Source organism: Pan paniscus, chromosome 18 (assembly GCF_029289425.2).
Source record: "Pan paniscus chromosome 18, NHGRI_mPanPan1-v2.0_pri, whole genome shotgun sequence".
Lineage (NCBI taxonomy): Eukaryota > Metazoa > Chordata > Mammalia > Primates > Hominidae > Pan > Pan paniscus.
The window spans coordinates 76,048,285-76,068,768 of record NC_073267.2 but is presented as its reverse complement, the minus strand read 5'-3'; the positions used below and the strand labels follow the sequence as shown (position 1 = coordinate 76,068,768).

The 20,484-nt window shown below is 44.5% G+C and overlaps 2 protein-coding genes across 11 annotated transcripts in view; one reads left to right on the top strand and one right to left on the bottom strand.

The window, feature by feature from the left end:
* Positions 1-92: 92 nt before the first annotated feature.
* Positions 93-14,009, bottom strand: CKLF (chemokine like factor). 3 transcript variants are annotated; one of them, XM_008977343.4, is made up of 4 exons: positions 13,374-14,009; positions 7,818-7,976; positions 2,941-3,036; positions 93-275 (listed from the first exon to the last, which is right to left on the bottom strand). In XM_008977343.4, the coding sequence occupies exons 1-4, from the start codon at positions 13,449-13,451 to the stop codon at positions 150-152; spliced, it is 459 nt and encodes a 152-aa protein (XP_008975591.1). In that variant the 5' UTR covers positions 13,452-14,009; the 3' UTR covers positions 93-149. The 3 variants fall into 3 exon arrangements, with proteins under 3 accessions (XP_008975591.1, XP_063453700.1, XP_008975592.1); XM_063597630.1 differs by having other exon boundaries at positions 93-3,036; XM_008977344.5 differs by lacking the exon at positions 7,818-7,976.
* TK2 (thymidine kinase 2) overlaps positions 2,419-20,484 on the top strand; it is a 101,527-nt gene continuing 83,461 nt past the window's right edge. For 2 of the 8 annotated variants that reach the window (XM_034940353.3, XM_034940352.3), the window contains exons 1-2: positions 15,993-16,231; positions 17,160-17,191. In XM_034940353.3, coding sequence (XP_034796244.1) covers positions 16,108-16,231; positions 17,160-17,191 — 156 coding nt within the window. In that variant the 5' untranslated portion in view covers positions 15,993-16,107. Of the gene's footprint in view, positions 2,558-15,974; positions 16,232-17,159; positions 17,192-20,484 lie in introns of those variants that run through there. The other 6 variants (XM_055100296.3, XM_055100294.2, XM_055100295.3 and 3 more) reach the window with 6 other exon arrangements.

Below are 20,484 nucleotides of genomic sequence, written 5' to 3'. Positions count from 1 at the left end.
GGAAGTTACAGTAGTGCTCTGCGCGGGGTGCAGAGTTCGGAAATCTCTTCCTCTAGCTCCTATACTGAGTTAAAATAACTGCAGAAAATATGTGGAAGAATACAGAAATATGTTTAATACTTAGTATCAAACTAAAAAGTAATATAAAATTACAAAACTTCTTTTTTTTCATGCACAGGCTTTTTCTGGTAAGGACCGCTGGGATTGAACAGAAGCTTCCGGTAAATAAGGGCCCCGTCGGCAAGACAGCATACTGCTGTCACAAGTGCAAACACCTGGAAAGAAAGACACGTGTCACTGCCCTAACCATGGTCCCCACTCCTGTCATTCACACAAGTTTTAAGTGGTCTGCCCACCAGATTCCTCTCTTGCTAGGGTACTCGGATTGCTCCCTGTGCTTCATCTAATACTAATATGGAGAGACTTCAGAGATCATCTTATTCTCCTCATTGCTAAGTTTTCTAAATACTTGCCTATAGAAAGAGAAAAGATAATTTAAGTGAGCAGAAAAATAATAAAGCAGTGTGGGCTCTGAAATCCATACTTGTTTGCTTTTATCTCTTGACCTTCTCTTGCATGTATTCTTTTAAGCCCTACTAAGGATATTTAGTTATTAATATTTCTAACCCCAGTGTTCAACTCTGACTTCTCTACTGACAAACTCACAGAAGAAAAGGTCAAAGTTAACACCAGCTCAATATTAAATCATGGGGACTGTAGCTCCAGAAAACTGGAGTTAATAAGATGATCCAAAGTGAACTCTCAAAGGCTAGGCTACATCTGCTTAAGGGGTGAGATTCTAAATAGACCTTAAGAAAGTAAAATTAGATAAAAACAATAACTAAGAACACGTGGGGGCCTTCAGACACTCTGATGGCTATCTGAGAGCTGGTGCCTGGGGTGGGAGAGGGGGATGTCATTCCTTGCATGCTGTTTGGTCAGCTTCTTCCAGTCATCAGGAAGTTTGGCTTCCTGGCTCCAGACATGGCTCTCACAGTCTCCTTTTCCACCCAGAGTCTCAAGCCACTGCCTCCTAGGTTCTGACCACACTGAATACCTCCTACCAATCTTTTCATGACTGGCACTCTGTACACTATTGGCTCCTCTATCTGGAACCTTTTCCCTTTTTTCTCCTTTATTCTCAGCAAACAGCAATTCCACTGCCAGAGAGATAGTTTCCTCTTTTCTGCACCATGCAGCTCCCTGTCAACAGCTTATATACAGCGGTTTCCACTTGTGTCTCCTGTGTTAAGCTCTAAGCAACTTGAGGACGGGGCTCACACTCTAGTCAGTGCTGTCTGAAAGCAGCATAATGTGAGTCACCAATGTAACATAGCCACATAATTAAAGATTTTTTAACAGCCACATTATAAATGTAAAGAAAAAAGTCGGCTGGGCGCGGTGGCTCACGCCTGTAATCCCAGCACTTTGGGAGACCGAGGCAGGCGGATCACGACGTCGGAAGATCGAGACCATCCTGGTTAACATGGTGAAACTGCGTCTCTACTAAAAATACAAAAAATTAGCCAGGCATGGTGGCGGATGCCTGTAGTCCCAGCTACTTGGGAGGCTGAGGCAGGAGAATGGCGTGAACCCGGGAGGCAGAGCTTGCAGTCAGCTGAGATAGCACCACTGCACTCCACCAGCCTGGGCGACAGAGACAGACTCTGTCTCAGAAAAAAAAAAAAAGAAAAAAATAAGTCATAGATTTTAATATATTTAGCTCAGTATATCTAAAATATTATCATTTAACATGTAATCAACAAAGTTATTAACAAAATATTCTACATTCCTTGTTGGGGGTAATAAATCTTTGAAATTAAATGTGTATTTTTATACTTACAGCTGATCTTGATTCAGACTAGCCACATTTCCAGTGCTCAGTAGCCCCATGTGGCTAGCAACTATGGTTACTATACTGAATAGCACAGCTCTATATTTTGTCAGCCCCTCCCAAAGTACACTTAAGAAATGAGTAAATGAATGAATGAGTAAAAAAGTGAATGAAAGTAAATCCTATGCCTGGTCCTTCCTTCTTCACAGTAGAAAGATGAGTATTATCTTCAAAAACAACTGGGGGAAATTGATACAGAGCTATCTCATTTCTAGAATAATTCTGACTCCTCATGAAGTTGCTCAGGGCCTAAGGGAGATGAAAATCATGGCTTCTGACATATATGGCTGAGAGTTCTCCTAAGTGACCCATACTATGAAAGAACATGGAAGTAGGAAGATTTATTTAAGAACTTTCTAATTCAATTCTCTAGGTCAGAACCTAGAAAAGCTAAATGATTTTGAACCTTGTATGAGAAATCTTAGAAGAATATCAGATAGAACTATAACTAAATTACTTGAGTCATATTCTGGCTTGCTTTCTAGGATGAAGTCTGATGGAATTGATCTGCTTCTCTTCAAGCCGGGTTCAAAATGATCCTTTAGTTGCAAGGTGCCCTGCCAATGTTCTCTTACCGTAAGGACATCATCTATTATATTCTATCTGAAGGATCTGAACAAGAAATAACTGAGCTCAAAACAGTCTGTCTCATCTTAACAAATGGTATGTATCCTTTTCTGTAAAAGGGAGAGCTATGAAACTCATCCATCTTTTTGTTTTGTTTTGCTTGACATCAGGTTTCTCAGAGCTAAGTGCTGTAACTGATTCCAGTAGCTTTTGTCAGTCTAGTCTAGCCCTACGTACCTATAAGAAATCTGTAGGAACCCCTTATTGGGTTAATTCTGCTTCTAGTATAAAATCATACTCCTTCACGTTAATCAGGGCAAGCATTCACAGACAAAAATATTAAGCCACTAGGCACTGTATATTGGCCTAGGAATCTCAAGGATGAATATAGTATAGCTTTCTATTCTTACATCTGTTTTCCAAATAAATTTGCATTCTGATAAAACCTGATGAAAGAAAGCAGAAAGACTTCCACTTACCCCTCCACCAACTGTCAATGTTGTGGTTTCTGGTATCAGTGCCAACACAGATACGATGAGCATGAATACTGTTGTTACCAGTGAGTTGATAATATCCTAAAAACACACAATAAAGCTGAGCCTTACATGAAGACTACCAAGCAATGCTAAAAACGAAAAACAAAAAACAAAAAAACAACAACAAAAAAAACAAAGTCAGCAGGCAGAATGCACTGGCTCCCGCCTGTAATCCCAGCACTTTGGAAGGCAGACAGATCACTTGAAGCCTGGAGTTTGAGACCAGCCTGGCCGACATGGTGAAACCCCGTCTCTACTAAAAAAAACAAAAATTAGCCAGACATGGTGGTGCATGCCTGTAATCCCAGCTACTTGGGAGGCTGAGGCACAAAAATTGCTTGAACCCGGGAGGCAGAGGTTACAGTGAACTGAGATCATGCCACTGCACTACAGCCTGGGCAACAGAGTGAGACTCTGTTTCAACAAAAGGAGTCAGCTTCCTAAATATTTTAAAAGTTTCATTTTATTAAACAAATTTATTTAGCATCTATCTTTCAGGAAACCAAAATGTCACAGTAAAATGATACCTAGATAGTATCTGGTCTATAATGACACCTAGTGGTTTTCTTTTACCTGTGATATGCCAATCATTTACTTAAAAAGCTTTTTATTTCTTTTTTACTTAACATAAATGTAGTTGAAGGGAAAACTCATCTGATTAGGAAATAAAGTAGATGATGTATTATGTAGAAAGTTTAAGGTAGAAGGGGTGCCATGGGAAGTAAAAATGCTCATTTTTAATAACGTAAGAAAATGCAGAGTAGTCTACATTGTATATCAAACTTTAAGTTACTAAATGCAATTAATGCTGGGCGCTGTGGTTCATGTCTGTAATCCCAACACTTTGGGAGTTCAAGACCAGCCTTGCCAACATGGTGAAACTCTGTCTTTATTAAAAAATACAAAAATTAGCCAGGCATGGTGGTGAGCGCCTGTAGTCCCAGCTACTTGGGAGGCTGAGGCAGGAGAATTGCTTGAAGCCAGGAGACGGAGATTGCAGTGAGCCAAGATTGCATCACTGCATTCCAGCCTGGTGGAATTTTTTTTACTCCGTCTCAAAAAAAAAAAAAAAGGCAATTAATAAAACTTAAAATAGCACACACTTAAGAGAAAGTGGTAATTTTCAGGAAACCCCCACAGACATCTCTATGCAATGGATGACCAATTATGTTATTATTGCTGATGATATAGCTCATTCGCTTAATACTTTTACAAGGTAAAAATTAGTTTCATTCTTAACTGTGACATCAAGAAGTGCAATTTTACATTTTTAAAATGGATGTGTAGCGTGGGAAAGGTAAACTGTCTAGTTGAGAAAGGTTTATGTATGTTTGCAGATAACCACAGGCAGGAAGGAATAACACAAATAGCAAATTGCAAAACCCTGGTAATTTAGAAAAGCACTTATTAGAAAGAAAGTAGGAACAGGTTCAATGGGGGTAGGGCAAGATCAGATATACTTAGGAAGAAAAAAGTTCTCATTTGTAGGAGATACTGAGACAACTATTCTAGGTTAACTCTCTTCTGTGTTGGATATTTGCTTTGCTTCAAAAGGCAACAGACCACACTCCTACTTCAGACAGGCAGCCTGCCTCCTGTGAGCAATCTGGGCAAGGGTTTATAGATGGCTTTGGATCAAAGTGGTTTTCTAGGGAGTGCAGACAACCACAGGGGGGAAAAAAAAGATATGCCCGCCCTGAAACACCAATGATCCTCAAGAGTAATTTAGACCATTTCTTGTATATTAAAAATGAAAACATCTATATGCCACAGAGTAGAATGTAAACTTAATTACAAAAATAGGGATTTCAAAGGAATTCTGAGCCTATGCTTAGATACCTCCTCAAAGCCATGGGTTGACTGGCTTTTTGTGTTTTCTGTCATTTGGGGCTCTCGGGGGGGAACAATCAGAGAAGGCCTGCTCTACAGACTGTTATCAGGGACAACAACTTTGGGACAATTTGAATGGAGATGACCAAGCCCTCTCCTAGTTAGCAAAGGCAGTGGCTAGCAGATGGAGGTACTTATAAGTTACCTTTCCCCCACCTACAGATTAATTGGAACAGTCAGCCATCTCTGTGTCCTACACTTTAGGTAACATCCCCAGGCAACTTCTCCACCTGTGCTCTGGCTCCAATTCTACTCTGCAGGGACCTCACTCTATTCATTACTTTTATTTGTCCCTGGCCATATTTCCTCAGTTCAGAGATGACCCCTCTAGTTGTCTCTTTCCTTGCCTGCTCAGTCCCACAACTTTCCTGTCACTTGCCCACTGGAGGCAAACTCCTCTGGAAAAGGTCACCAGGGAGCAGAGAGAGAGAGAGAAAGTGTGTGTGTGTGTGTGTGTGTGTGTGTGTGTGTGTGTGTGTGTATACTTATCTTTCTGTTTAAATGTGTCCATTCTTCTTGAAATGTATTCCCATCCTGGCTTCGGTGACACGAGTCACACTTGGGTGCTCTCCTGCCTTTTCTGGCCACTCCTCATCTCATATGTTGGCGTTTCCCAGTTTTACCTTCAGCTCTCTCTACACTCTCTCTGAGCTATTGTGGCCAGTCCGAGCTCAGTTAACATCATGAGGTGATGATTCCTAAAGCTGCAGCTCTAGCTCCTCTTAAGTTTCACACCATTTCTGAACATCTCCATATGAATATCCTATAAGTAACTAAAATCTAGTATTTATCAAGCTAAACTCATTACATACTTCTCTCCTGCACCCTTCCTTAAACATATTCTTCCTCTCTCAGTATCCTCTCAAGACACGGAGGCTGATCATCTGATCATGCTACTCTCCTACTTAAAAACCTCCAAAAACTCCCATTAGCCTTTGGGTTAAAGTCCAGAGCACACAAACCCTTGTATGCCCTGACCCTGTTGTCACAAACCTCACTCTTGCCCCAGCTCTTGTTCACAACTCAATACCCAACCATTCAGATACACCTGCAGGTCCTGGAGGGTCATGCTCTTTCTCCACCTAGACCCTCACATATGCTGCTGCTTTTCTAGCAGAAAAGCACTTTCCCTTCCCTGTATCAGTCATCTGCTAACTATGTTTCATCCTTCAGCCCTCAGTTTGGGCAGTTTTTCTTCACAGCCTACTGTGACTTGGTCCCTTTCCCTTGCTGGGTTGCATCCACGCCATCCTAGGTGTATATCTATCATAGCACCTATATTCTCTGTGTTGCTTCCTGGGTGCATTTAAAGTTTCTGAGGTACAAGGTTTTTGTTTTGTCTTACCAAAGAACCAATTACAGAATCTAGGATTAGCAAATACTTAACATTTGCTGAATAAATAATTTCATTAGATCAAGATCAGAAAGGATTCTGGGTTTCGTAATGGAGCAAAAACTTAGTTACCCATATAACACCCCATTTCTAAGAGATACAATATCAGTAAAGTTTGACCCTTAGAGATTTGGGGACTATTCCTTTCAGTGTGCTACATATAAGCTACTCTCTCTCAGTGTATTCTGTTACACTCCTGGCTCCCAGTTTATTACTGGGACATGTAAGAAACTCCAAGGAATTACGTTTGGAAAAAAAGAAAGGCTAAAATGTGTTAGTTTTATTAAACTCTAGAGAAGCAGAGTGTGAAGAGCAACTATACAAGACCTAGAGGATGTGGACCAGTGTTCATTATCCTCTTGAAGAAATCTTTAGAAAAATTTAGTTTAACCCTTTCTGCCACTAAATGAGGGCCAACTGAGGAAGACTTTGTAATCTCTTCTCCTAGACCTCCCTCCAACGAAGTCCAGCTCTGAAGTGTACATCAAGTAGTTTTGAGAGGAGAGGTTCTATGAAGATCCTATTTCCCAGCTTTTCCCTTTTAGGACTTTTAAAAAGCTTATGATTTGCCTGAAATGCTTGCCACTGGCCTTGAAGGTGGTTCCAGAAGGTACCATTTAAAGGCATGCTTATGGTTTAAGAATAGCTCTAAAGTCTTTTCTTGTTAATAGGAATTATCAGCTTGGATATTAGCACTGTGGCATCCAAGAGGATGAGACCAGTGCAGCCAAGGAAGACATGGCAGCAATCAGTCCAGCCAAAGAGGAGAAGGGCATTAGGGGGATTTAGGAGTGAGACCTACAGAGACAAGATGCTGGGAATGAGACTTCCAAGAGGACAGAGGAGAAGTCACTCAGTTTTTCTTAGAATCAGCTTCTAGTCCAGGCTGAGGGGCTGCATACATCTTAATGAACAACTTCAATCTGCCCAATTTGACAGTTTTCAGAACCATCTGGGCATTCCACTGGGCAGTTATTCCTAATGATATGAGTATGGCAGGTTACAGTCTATATACTATGAAATATAAGAGGTGCCAACATTATTTAGTAATAACTACAGATATTTTCAAGTGAGATAACATTGTACTTTAGCCTCCCCAATTAGTTTGATTTTCCATTTAGTGACCAAAGATGTGCAAGGATAGACACTTGTGTATCTGTCTCCATCTCTATCCCAATTTTGAGGCCATATTAACATGCATTCAAATAGGTAATAAAGATTAAGAATGCACTACAATTTTATTAACATGGTCCTAAATTTAAATTTTTTTAGAAGATCTATCCAAGTGAATTCTAACAGAAGCGTCAGCCGCATCTACTGATAGATGGTGCAGGGAACTTATGCTCTGTGGCTGCCCTGCATCCTTGAGACCCTCTCCCAAAGCAATACAGGGCACATTAGCAATGGGTAGAGCTCCTCCTTCCTAAGCCTAACAGAGATTACCTTAAAGGTTTAAGAGAAGCAAAAAACAGAGTTCATTAGAATATCTCACTATGGTAGGAAAAAGTAAAATTTAAGGATGAAACTGAACACTTACAAGCAAAGGCCAAAATAACCACTTCATTAATCGATCAAGTCTGAGTATATATAAAAGTATGAAAAATAAGATAACGGTGACTTCAAATCCAGTGATAACAATATATGGTTCAGGGGCTTGTGCGACGATAAAAAAGGTCATAGATGTCACAGTTAGTGCCTAGAAGAAAAAAACCCACGATTTATTCAGTGACAATTGAATACAAATTTAAACTGTAAAAATGACAATTTCTAAAATAATAGGCTGGGCACAGTGGGTCATGCCTATAATCCCAGCATTTTGGGAGGCTGAGGTAAGAGGATCGCTTGAAGCTAGGAGTTCAAGACCAGCCTGGGCAACATAAGGAGACCTCATCTCCAAATAAACAAAAATAACCAGATACTGGGGTTTCTGCCATATACACACACATATAAAACAGCCATGGCTAAAGTGTATGATATTGACTTCTCTTTGTCTTTTAGAGGACTGGGTATTCCTCTCTGTTTTAAGTCCAATTAATTATTCCTCTTGTGCTTCTGACACCATCACTTCCCACATCAGTTCTCTTGATGTTTTTCCACCAAGTACCTCCGTTCCCTCTTGTACTTTCAATCTGTCCTCTGCTAGCTCCTTTTCTCATCATCCTAGAAACATCTCAGTTGTGTTCTTTTAAAATACACACACACATACTCCTTCCTTTTATCCTGCTCCCCACAGAAACCCTTGTTCTGTTTTCTACTGTTGTTATGCTTCTTCAAAAAGTCTGTATACTGGCTGTCTATAATTTCTTACCATCCATTTATCACTCCTTAATTCTTAACAATCTGGAGTCTACTGTCAGATTTAAACTTAGAATGCTGCCATGAAAAATACTGAGGAGCAAAGTTCAAAACAAATTGTCAGGGCGGGCGCGGTGGCTCATGCCTGTAATCCCAGCACTTTGGGAGGCCAAGGCAGGCAGATCGCCTGAGGTCAGGAGTTTGAGACCAGCCTGGCCAACATGGTGAAACCTTATCTCTACGAAAAATACAAAAATTATCCAGGTGTGGTAGCAGGCGCCTGTAATCCCAGCTACTCGGGTGGCTGAGGCAGGAGAATCGCTTGAACCCAGGATGCGGGGGTTGCAGTGAGCTGAGATGCCACTGCACTCCAGCCTGGGTGATAGAGCTAGACCCTGTCTCAAAAACAAAAACAAAAAAAATTGTCAGAGAAAAACAATTCTGATGTTTAATAGCTTTATTACCAAAGTACCAATTTTTACACACCCCACCTAAACAATGCAATCAGAATCTATGCTATTTTAAGTGGAAAAAAAAACCACAAAAAACTCTGAAATGTCTTCATTTCCAAATGAAGATACAGAACATGGCAATGTTAAGTGAAAAAAATAGCTGGTGGGTCCCAGGGGAGTTCTGTCAATGTTCTTAGGAAATAAAGCTCTTTCCAAAGCTCTGTGTTTTTGGTAAATGGTTTGGTCAAGAGTCTTCCCTGGCTAGACTTTTAAAATATCCTGTCAGCTGGTAACATATACATACTCATTTTAAGTCCATATAGGTTACTTATTCATAATTCTTCCAATTACTTTATTAGCATAAATATGGCTTTTAAACTTCTAAACTGATCAGTTTGATTACAAATAACTAGTTACTAAGTAACTTCATTCTTTATAATTAATATAATTACTATTAGCAACACATCATCTCAGACTACTCCAATTACTCTATTGGACCAAGGTCTTCAGCCCACAGATTATGAAATGAAGGGCCACTTTTTCAGTCCCTATCCTCTGTAACCTTTTTCATCATGGTGATTTGCACTGGTGATTACTCCATTTCCTTAAACCTTTCTATGGTTTCTGTCAAACTGTGTTCTCCTGTGATTTATATTTACAGTTCTTACATCTTTCCTAAGCCCCGGCCTTTGTTTCCAGTTATCTTTTACATATCTCACTAATAATATCTCAGACATTACCACTCTATGGATATTGCTTTTGCTAACATCAGTGACTTCAGAAATACTAAATTTAATGAATGCTTTTTTCTTTTTTTCCAGTACTTTGAGCTGCTGTTTTATAATGAACATTTTTCATTCCTTATCCCAGTGGACCCCTATGACGTTATTGCCATTGGCTGTCCTTCCCCTACTAGTGTTTTCTTTTGGCTCCCGTGTCACTTCTCCGAGATTTTAAACCTCTGTGACTGTTCTCTCTTGGTGGGTTCTTCTCCTTTTATTCTCGCCTGTAAAATGCTGTCATTCTCATTCCACTCAATGAGTCTGGGTCTCTAACCCAGGTCCATTCTCCACATTTCACACCAAGTAGCCATTTAGAATCCCTATGTGGATAACCTACAGGAATCTCAATTCACCATGTCTAAAACTGAAATCCCGCCCCTTCCTCCTGGATTCACAACCTCAACTGGTGATACCACAATCTACCTTATCACCCATGCCAGGAACCTAAGATCACTGTTCCTACCCATTCCCCAACTGATCAATAATCGGATCCTGCTGACTTAATGCCTAAACATTTTGGGCACTCCCTCCTCTTCATCCTTACAACTACTGCCTTTCATCTTCTTTTCCATGATCATGATGAAATTTCTAACATGCAAATTTGTTTACGCATTTCTTCATCTATTTAAAATTCTTCAGTGGCTCTCCAGGGTCTTTAGAGCCTGCTTCTCACCATGTTTTCAAGATCTTCCACAATTTGGCTCCTGTCTACTTCTTGAGAAAAGACTTGCTTCGCAATTTATCCACATGAATCAAACTCCTGATCCTTGTTTCACATTTGCTTTATCAATAGGCTGTCTCATCTCAGTGGATGGTGACTCCATCCTTCCAGTTGCTTAGACCAAAAACTTCAGAAGCTGTCTTGGACTCCTCTTTTTCCCCACCTCTGGCTCATCAGCAAATCTTGTTGGTGCTACTTTCAAAATATTATATCCCAAATGTGGCCACTTCTTATTACCTGCTTTGCTACCACCAGCCACCATCATCATTTCTTGCCCAGATTACTGCAATTGGTCTCCTTGGTTTTACCTTTGCCCCTGCAGCAATCCCCTTCTGTCCTTCCCTACCAATCTACTGTTAACATAGCAGCTAGTATATTTTTGTTTGTTTTTGAGATGGAGGCTCACTTTGTCACCCAGGCTGGAGTGCAGTGGGGTGATTTTGGCTTACCTCAACCTCTGTCTCTCCGGTTCCAGTGATTCTCCTGCCTCAGCCTCCCGAGTAGCTGAGATTACAGGCATGTGCCACCACGCCTGGCTAATTTTTTTTTGTATTTTTAGTAGAGATGGGGTTTCACCATGTTGGTCAGGCTGCTGGAACTCCTGACTTCAAATGATCTGCCTGCCTTGGCCTCCTAAAGTGCTGGGATTACAGGGTGAGCCACCGGGCCTGGCCTAGTATACTTTTAAAATGTAAGTTAGATCATATACTTTACTTAAAACCTTCCTCATCTTCACTCACTCACCCCAGTCCAGTTACGCTGGTTTCCTTGCTCTTTCTTGATGCCTTCCCACACATTCCTGCCATAAGGCCACTGCACTGGATTTTCTCTGCTTCAAACACTCTTCTTCCAGGTATTCTCATAGCTAACTCCCTCATTTCACTCAAATCTTTGATCAGATGTCATCTCAACAAAGCCTAGAATTCTATTCATTACGCAACTTTTCTCTGCAACTCCTTCTCCGCCTTACACTCCCTTACCTGGCTTTTACTTTTCTCGTTCCACTGCACGTACCACCTTCTAGAATACTAAAATTTATTGTGTTTGCTTCCCCTGCCCTCCCATCCCAATAATGTGTACTCCACGAGGGCAGGGATCTTTGTTTTTTTTTCACTAGTATTTTTCAAGAGCCTGGAATAGTGCCTGGCACATGACAGGCATTACACAGATTATTTGTTGAATAAATGAGGTAACACTCAACTTCTTATATTTCTCTGCATCAATTGTGCTATTTTTTGCCTCCATGCCTTTACTCAGGTAGCTCTTAGATCCAACCCTAGATTGCTCTAGGAAGAGCTTTTTTCTGACACCTCTCCTTGGTTAGACACCTCGCTTCTGTGTTCTATCTCCATCTTATCACATATCTTAACTATCTGCTCATGTGTCTGTCTCATAATTAAACTGAAGAACTCCATGAGTCAGGGATTTTTGTCCTGGTTCGTCTTTGCTGTTCCAGCTCCTAGCCCAGAGTTTGGACCATATTAAGTATTCAAATGGTTTGTTGAGGGAATTAATATATCAAAAACTAACCATTCTCACAGGACCATTCTCACATGGTTCCCCCTTCAGTGTTCAAGATCTTTCCTTTTTCAGTGTTCAAGATCCCAGACCTTCTGGTCACTTTTGCCCTGAGTATTTACTCCCAATCAAAAGTTATTTCTCCTTCCCTCAACTCCAGAGTGGTTTCTAAACCTCTTATGTATCTCAACTTACATGATATGAAAGCTACTTCTCACAATCACAGACTTTTGGTGTGAGAAGGATCTTATATGCACTTTGTTCAACCCACTCACCTTAAGTTTGAGTCTCCTGTATAACATCCTCACAAAGTGCTCACCTATGCCTGGTACTTTTGTCTGGGAATGTACTTCCTTCCCAAGTGGCCATTTAGTTTTGGGAGCTCTCCCAATATAAGATTCCTCCTCACATTAATTGGAAATGTTTTCCTTGTAACTTTGAACTATCTCCATTTTGCCTCTCCCATGTCAACTCTTTAAAACTTAAAATGATTTATTTTTTCCTTCCCTGTAAGGTTTCTCTGTGAATTCCTTCAATGATGAGTTTCTAGAATAGATTCCTTCAACTAGGATAGTTTCCACTTCTCTAACTAGCTAGGTCACTTCTCTCCAAATGATCAACTTTCTCCAAACCTGTTCAGAAGCGACTGCAGTGCTCCCGGTAGGAAGTCTGCTCCTGGAAACGAGCAGTTCTCTCCTTGTCCTGGTTCTGGGCTGTATCAGCCTTGAACTCAGTCACATCAAACGTCTGTCTCACGGAAGTCCACACAACATTCACCGAAACCCCTGAGGCTTTTTTTTTTTCTTTCAAATCTTGTGGGATTCTGAGAGGTATAACTGCAGTTGTCTCGCCTGGTAACCTGGGTACCCGGTTTGTGGGTCCAAATGTAGACCATTTGGGTAGATCTGATTTTTAATTTAAAAAAAGGGGTTTTTTGTTTTGTTTTGTTTTTGTTTTTAAAGAGGCAGGACCTCTCTGTCGCCTAGGCTTGTGTGCAGTGGTGCGATCAACGTTCACTGCAGCCTCGAACTCCTGGGATCAAGCGATCCTCCCGTCCCGGCCTCCCAAAGTGCTGGGACCACAGGTGTGCGCCACGGCGCCCCGCCCTCTCTGGTTTTCATGAATGAGTGTGTCCCTAAACCCTCCTAAGGGGAGGACAGTGCCGTATCTCTCTCCTTCTTCCCCAAGGAGGCCATGCCTTGCCTTTCAATCTTGATCAAAGTGAGGTTGAAAAGCAAACAGGCGTTCAGCTTTGCACTTCATACCCACATCTCCCGCCCCCCAGCAGCTTCATCAGCCTCCCGCCCTCCGCGGCCCGGCCTCACCAGCCGCAGCATCTTCACGTGGCCTTTCACACTGAAGCAGAAGGGGCGATGTTTTATTTTCGGCTGCACGTTATCCATCGCGTCTGCAGACCCAGCAGCAGCACTTTCCCTCAACTCTTCTCAGCTGGCTGCCTGAGTAGGTTCTGCGAAGCGATAGCAACCGCCACCGCGGCGGGGCACCGCCCTCCCCGACTTCTCGCCCAGCTCGGCTTCCCGCTCTCTTGCGCGCATGCGCACGGCGCCGCGTTCGGTCTCGCGCATGCGCCCCAACGGGATCCCGCGGCCGTCCGCTCTGGCTTGTGCTGTCTTTCAGTTATCGCGTAGCACATTAGCGGACCTAGTGCTGGGCACGTATTAGCGGACCTAGAGATGGGCACGCAGGCCAGCGCCCTGTTAGCCCGCCGTGTTCTGGCCTGGCGTTAATGACGGCAGCACTCCAGCTCTCTTGAGGAGTCTTCCTGTCGGGAAGTCCTCCCAGGGTTGGGAGCAGAGGAGAGGGAGGGGGGTCTAGAAATGGCGGCCCCATCTCCCAACAACTTGGGCATTGTGAATATCACCTCCTTAGAGGGGATCTCCTTTGGTCATCCCGTCTAGAGCAGCCACCATCACTTCTCAGCGTTTATTGCTAGCTGATATATATCAGAAAAATACAAATTCCACAAAAGCAGGGAGTGGTCTGCTTCTCTCCCTGCAGGGCCCAGGTTCTGGCACATAGTTGGTGCAGAATGTGTGCAGCCTCAGGTCCTATCCAAGCCCCCAGGGCATCACACTCTGGACTTGTTCTGCATATTTTTACTTTTGCCTCCCACTGGTACTAGTTCTTCCGTGGAACAGCCTGAGTCCCTTCAGATACTTAATGTTTTTCTCAAGTGCTGCCATGAAGCCAGATCTCCACCGTCTTGGGGCATTCCTTTTTAGGGATGGGAAGTATATGTCGCTCCTTTTATGTGATTTAAATTCTATCTTGGATAATTTGGCCATCACCCTAGTTCATTCAGATCTGTTTGGATCCTGCCCATCTTAGTTTCAGTCCATTTCATTCCTTTAAATCTGATCGGCAGTTACCTCCAACAGCTTCATCACAAATCACTCACAAAAATGGCCTTAATCCTGAAGTTTATTTACGGAGAGCACACTTGCTAGGTGTGTGGCAGATACACAGGAAGCACAAGATGAGGCAGCAGATCTAGAGGCAAATGACTTCCTTCCCCCTGCCTAGTGGTGACTGCCAGCATCACGCCCTCCCGGGAGAGGTGAGAAACCCCTCCACGCAAGCACTGGAACCTTCAGAGTCAAGAGTGGCAACAGCTCCGGTTACTGGACCTGGGCCTGTTGAATTCTAATACTCTGTGACTCCACATCTGGGCTGAATTTTTGCTGAGTATGATGGAATTTACATGCTTCCTCCCTAGCCCCTACTTGTCTGTACAGTTGGAATATTTGGTTGCCTCCTCTGGAGGGATCTAGTACGTTTAGAGTCTAGACGCTGGAACTGTCAAAGTTCAGAGGAAAGAGCTCCAGCTGCAAAGCCAGAGAAATGGGCTGGAATTCTAGCTTCACCCCTTAATGAATGCTTCTGATTTTTTTTTTTTTTTTTTTTTTTTTGAGACGTAGTCTCACTCTGTCGCCCAGGCTGGATTGCAGTGGCCACAATCTCAGCTCACTGCAACCTCCGCCTCCCAGACTCAAGCGATTCTCGTGCCTGAGCCTCCTGAGTAGCTGGGATTACGGGCGTGCGCTACCACGCCCGGCTAATTTTTGTATTTTTAGTAGAGACAGTGTTTGGCTATGTTGGTCAGGCTGGTCTTAAACTCATGACCTCAAGTGATCCGCCTTCCTCGGCCCCCGAAAGTGCTGGGATTACAGGCCCGAGCCACCGCGCCCAGCCGCTTCTGATCATTAAAAAAAATTTTTTTTTGTGGGGGGGAACGAAGTGTCCCTCTGTTGCTCAGGCTGGAGTGCAGTGCAGCGATCTCGGCTTACTGCAATCTCTGCCTCCCAGGTTCAAGCGATTTTCCTGCCTCAGCCTCCTGAGTAGCTGGGAATACAGGTGCCCCCCACCACATCCAGCTATTTTTTGCATTTTTAGTAGAGATGGGGTTTCGCCATGTTGGCCAAGGCTGGTCTCGAACTTCTGGCCTCAGGTGATCTGCCTTCCTTGGCCTCCCAAAGTGCTGGGATTACAGGAGTGAGCCACCGTGCCTGGCCAAAAAATTTATGTTTTAAAAAGACTAGTCAAGTGCAGTAGTGAGAAGGGGGGAAAGAGTAGAGCAAGGAGTTATATCTGTTGCTTCTGACCATTTTGAGCAAGTTACCTAATTCTCTGAGGACAAGCTCGGAGAATGGGAGAGACAGTTATCTATTTGCAGGGTTGTTGGGAGGAATAAGTGACATCATGAGTGTGTGCCAGGTGTCTGATTACAGAAGGTGTTCAATTAATCTGCAATCATTAATTAACCCTTCAGTCGCTGGTATTATTTGCCATCCATCCTCCGAGTGTTGCCAAGTTATGGGTGCGTTCTGCTAGCGTCCTAGCAGTGGTAAGGCTTCTGGCTGCCAGCGGCGAACCTCTCCCTTCGAGTATTTCTCCTCTTGCTGAGAAGATGAAATGCGACCGGGTCTCTTTAAGGGCCAGGCGCCGGGATCCAGGCGGCGCGCAAGGGCTGGACTAGCAGTCGTCCGCGCCGACTCGCACAGGAAGGAAGCCCGGGCCTCTGGATCCGCTCGCCCAGCTATGCTGCTGCGGCCGCTGCGGGGCTGGGCCGCCCGGGCGCTGCGCTGCTTTGGGCCGGGAAGCCGCGGGAGCCCGGCCTCAGGCCCCGGGCCGCGGAGGGTGCAGCGCCGGGCCTGGCCTCCCGGTAACGCGCGTCTTGGTCCCGCCTCCCAGGAGCCCCTATGCGCCCACCTACTCCCGGCCCCTCGGCTCCCGGAACCCGCCCGAGCCCGAAGCGCCTCCTCCGAGGCGCGGGATTTCCTCCCCGGCTGCGGCTGGGGCGGGGGCGGCCATCGGTCGTTACCCGGGCGCGAGACCGCAGCGAGCGCTGGGGGCGCCCGGCTTTTGTTCTGGGATGGAGAGAGGGGCTTTAAAGAGCAGGACGGACACGCTCTGAACATTCCGGCCCAAACTCGGTCCCCCGACCCATTTCCTGTCCCGATTCTTTCGACCTTGGGGGCGATGGGGACTGGGAGCTGCCCTAAGCCGATTCTGCTCACACTCTGGTGCCAGCGTGGGGGAGGGGGGTTACGCCCCCGGCGCTCTCCTGCCCTCCCTGGGAGTGGGGACCCACACAGAAACGGGTCACTGTTACACCCGGGTTCTGGTGTCCGCCATATGGCTGTTGAGAGACGCCTCAGAACCACCTGTGGGGCGGATGGGCAGCGATGCCCGCCCTGGGCCTAGAGGAACACCTGGGTCCCAGGCCCAAACCCACGCCCGCCGCCCACTCTTCCCCGTGCACCGCGAGTGGAGGCTGTTCTGCCTTTCCACTTGCTTAACATCCAGTCTGTGAAGATCTAAATAAATAACGTGGAAAATGCAAAGTATAATGTACTAAGTGAAAGAACTCGAGCACACTGGGGGTCCACGAAGCTGCAGCTGCAGCCCAGGGTGGCACATCGGCGAGACGGTGGTGCGCGCCTCCAACCTCGGAGGGCGCTCAAAATGGAAAATATTTTTAGGCCAGGGAGTGAGCATAAACATTAGTGTTTTTGTGGTCATGTAGCAAATTAGGGCAGAGGAGAGTTATTTAAAAGTGAGTTTAAAAACTGATTTCCTTTCTTTTGTAGATAAAGAACAGGAAAAAGAGAAAAAATCAGTGGTAAGTCCCTCTTTTATGTGTACTCTCTAGGATAATTTTTATTTGTTTTTTTGAAGAGGAGAGAGAAAAAAGCAGAGTAAAAAGCAAAAATACATTCCATAGTAAAAAGCAAAAATACAAGAGGATCTCCAGGGAGAAGGAAGTCTGTCACCCTCCTAGAAGGCCACCTCTGTTACCAATTTCTTGTATCTTTCCCCAGAGTCTGCACAGATAGGAGCACACAAGTATTTGTATCCTTCAGGTAGATTTGGGCTGTTAAAGCTTAAGGGATGATTGTGAAAGGATTTGAAAAACGCTCATTGTGTTGTGGGGAAGGTCAGTTTCATCTTGGGTTGGGCAGCTCAGATGTGAGGGAAGCTCTGTCGACCACCACCCTCTCCCCCCAGTGTTGAGACTGGTAGGTGGGCAGGGGATCAGAGAGAAACCATTAGGGTCCACAGATGTGGGTTCAGTTATCAGGGTGGCTTTGAGATGCTGGCTCTGGGCTGGGGCTGTGACTAGTGTGAGGTTGAAGGTCAAAGAAGGGTCAGGTTGGTGTCCATGGGGATATTGGGTGCTTTAGCTGGCTGGGGTAGGGAGTGATATTTTGGTCACAAACCAAGGCTCAATTCCTTAAAAGAACTGAAAGTCCCTAGCTCCTGTGGCTGGGAAGGGGGTGGCTTGGCAAGTGGTGGCAGGAGTTCCCTGGCTGGGATCTGCAGAGGGTAGACAGTGTGGGCAGGCCCCCAGGGTACTCAGGGTGGTGGAGAGCTCTTGGGAAGTAGTGAAACCACATAGAGAGGATTGAAATGCTTGAGATTTGTGGAAGTTTGTTGAAATTAGGAGAAGGATATGCCAGCGGGTGCCATAGAAGGGGAAGGAAATGCAAAGTTGAGCTGGATGGTAATTAATGTATTTTTGTTTGTTTATATATTTAAGAGATGGCGTCTTGCTATGTTGCCCAGGCTGGCCTCCAACTCCTGGGCTCAAGTGATCCTCTGGCATCAGCCTCCTGAGTAGCTGTGATGACAAGTGTGAGCCACTGTGCCTGGCTATTTATTAGTTATTGAGCTAGCATTGATGTGAGCTGGGCCTGTTCTTTGTGCTTTTTGGGTGTGGTTTGATGTGCCCCCAGACACACAGTAGCTAGTTCATAGAAAGTGGTATAGAGCCTGCATTCAGGCTCAGGACTGTTTGTAAACATTCAAGTCCTATGAGCTCCTGTGTGGGATGCACTGGGCTAGGACCTGGGCACCTGGCAATCAAACAGCCCTGACATTTGGGAGTCTGCGGTCTGTCTGATGGGGGAGGTTTGTCTGATGGGGGAGGTCTGTCTGATGGGGGAGACAGCAGTAACTAGGAGAATGGTGGAACTAGAACAGCAGTGAACATGGTGGCTGTGAGTAGGGGGGCTGATGACTGAGAGGAGCTTTGGGAAGCCTTATTGCCTGCTGGGAGATGGAGCAGAGTTTGAGGCAGGAGTGTTGGAACAGGTACAAGTCACAGAAGAATGAGAACCTGCAGGCCTGGGCTTGTGTCCAGTCCCTAGAGAGGTGGCTGGGGAGGGCTGGGGGATAGGTGCAGAGGGACTGCGAATAGGTCCTAAAACCCAGAGTCACTGAAGGGCTTCACCCCCACCCAGCACGATCCGGGTTGCCTCTCAGGGAGCGATGTAGGGGACCATGAGTGGAGGGCCTAGCTGGGTGAGACTGGAAGGGGAGAGACCTTAACTAAACTAGAGATGGCACAGAGCCCACAGCTGAGTGGGAAAGCAGGGCCCAGGGGAGTTGCTGGTTGGTTGACTGGTGTTGGTGGGTGAGGAGAGATGTCCAGAGCGTTAAAGGTGTCTGGGTGGATGGTGCAGCCATCACATGGCACAGTTTACAATATTAAATAATTGAGTATCACAACAAAATTTTTAAATAAAATAACTAGACAGAACTTAACATCCAACAGGGCCATGCCTAATGGCTCATGCCTATAATCCCAGCACTTCGGGAGGCCAAGGTGGGAGGATTGTTTGAGCTCAGGAGTCTGAGACCAGCCTGGGCAACATGGCAAAATGCTGTTTCTACAAAAAATACAAAAAATTAGCTGGGCATGGTGGCATGCACCAGTAGTCCTAGCTACTCGGGAGGCTGAGGTGGGAGGGTTGCTTGAGCCTGGGAGGTCAAGGCTGCAGTGAGCTGTTATTGCATTGCTGCACTCCATCCTGGGCAACAGAACGAGACCCTGTCTCAAAAAAAAAAAAAAAAAAAATCAAATAGTAGGGAGTTCAATAAATTGTGACAGGTCTTATATAATGGAATATGTAAAGCCATTAAAAACCATGTTTTTGAAAAATATTTAGTGACCTGGGAAGGCACTCACTATGTAAAAGATGAAAAAAAAAATAACAAAACCAACAAAAGTATATGAAGTATGATCCCAAATGAAAAAAAAAACTGTCCTTAGGAAACAAACAGGAAAGAAATATTATAAACATTAATGCCGAAATTCTCAGTCTAGTTAAGAAATAGATGTGGGGTTAACAAGGAGCATGTAAGAGAGAGTTTGTGGTGTGATGGGGTAAAAGTGTCTTCCCTTAGTTATTTGAATGTTAAATGAAATTCAGCTGGGTTCCTTTTTAAAACAGCTTTATTGTAATTTGCATACCACAAAATTCACCCATTTTAAATGTGCAATTCAATGATTTTTAGTAAATTTACAGAGTAAACAGCACTACAGAGTAAACACCACTACAATCTAATTTTATTTTATTTTATTTTTATTTTTTATTTTTTGAGACAAGGTCTGGCTCTGTTGTCCAGGCTGGAGGGCAGTGGCACAATCACAACTTACTGCAGCCTCGACTTCCTGGTCTCAGGTGATCCTCCCACATCAGCCTCCCAAGTAGCTGGGACTACAGGCACATACCACCATTCCTGGCTAATTTTTGTATTTGTTGTAGAGATGGGATTTCTACATGTTGCCCAGGCTGTGCAATCTAATTTTATAACATTTCCATTACTCCAAAAAGAAACCTCGTGCCCATTTGCAATCTCTTCTGGCCCCAGGTGACCACTAATCTACTTCCTGTCTCTCTAGGGATTTGCGTTTTCTGGACGTTTCATATAAAATGGAACATATAGCATGGGATCTTTTGTATCTGGCTTCTTTCACTTAGCACATTTTTTTTTTCTTTTTTGAGATGGAGTCTCTCTCTGTTGCCCAGGCTGGAGTGCAATAGCATGATCTTGGCTCACTGCAACCTCCGCCGCCAGGGTTCAAGCCATTTTCCTGCCTCAGCCTCCCAAGTAGCTGGGATTACAGTC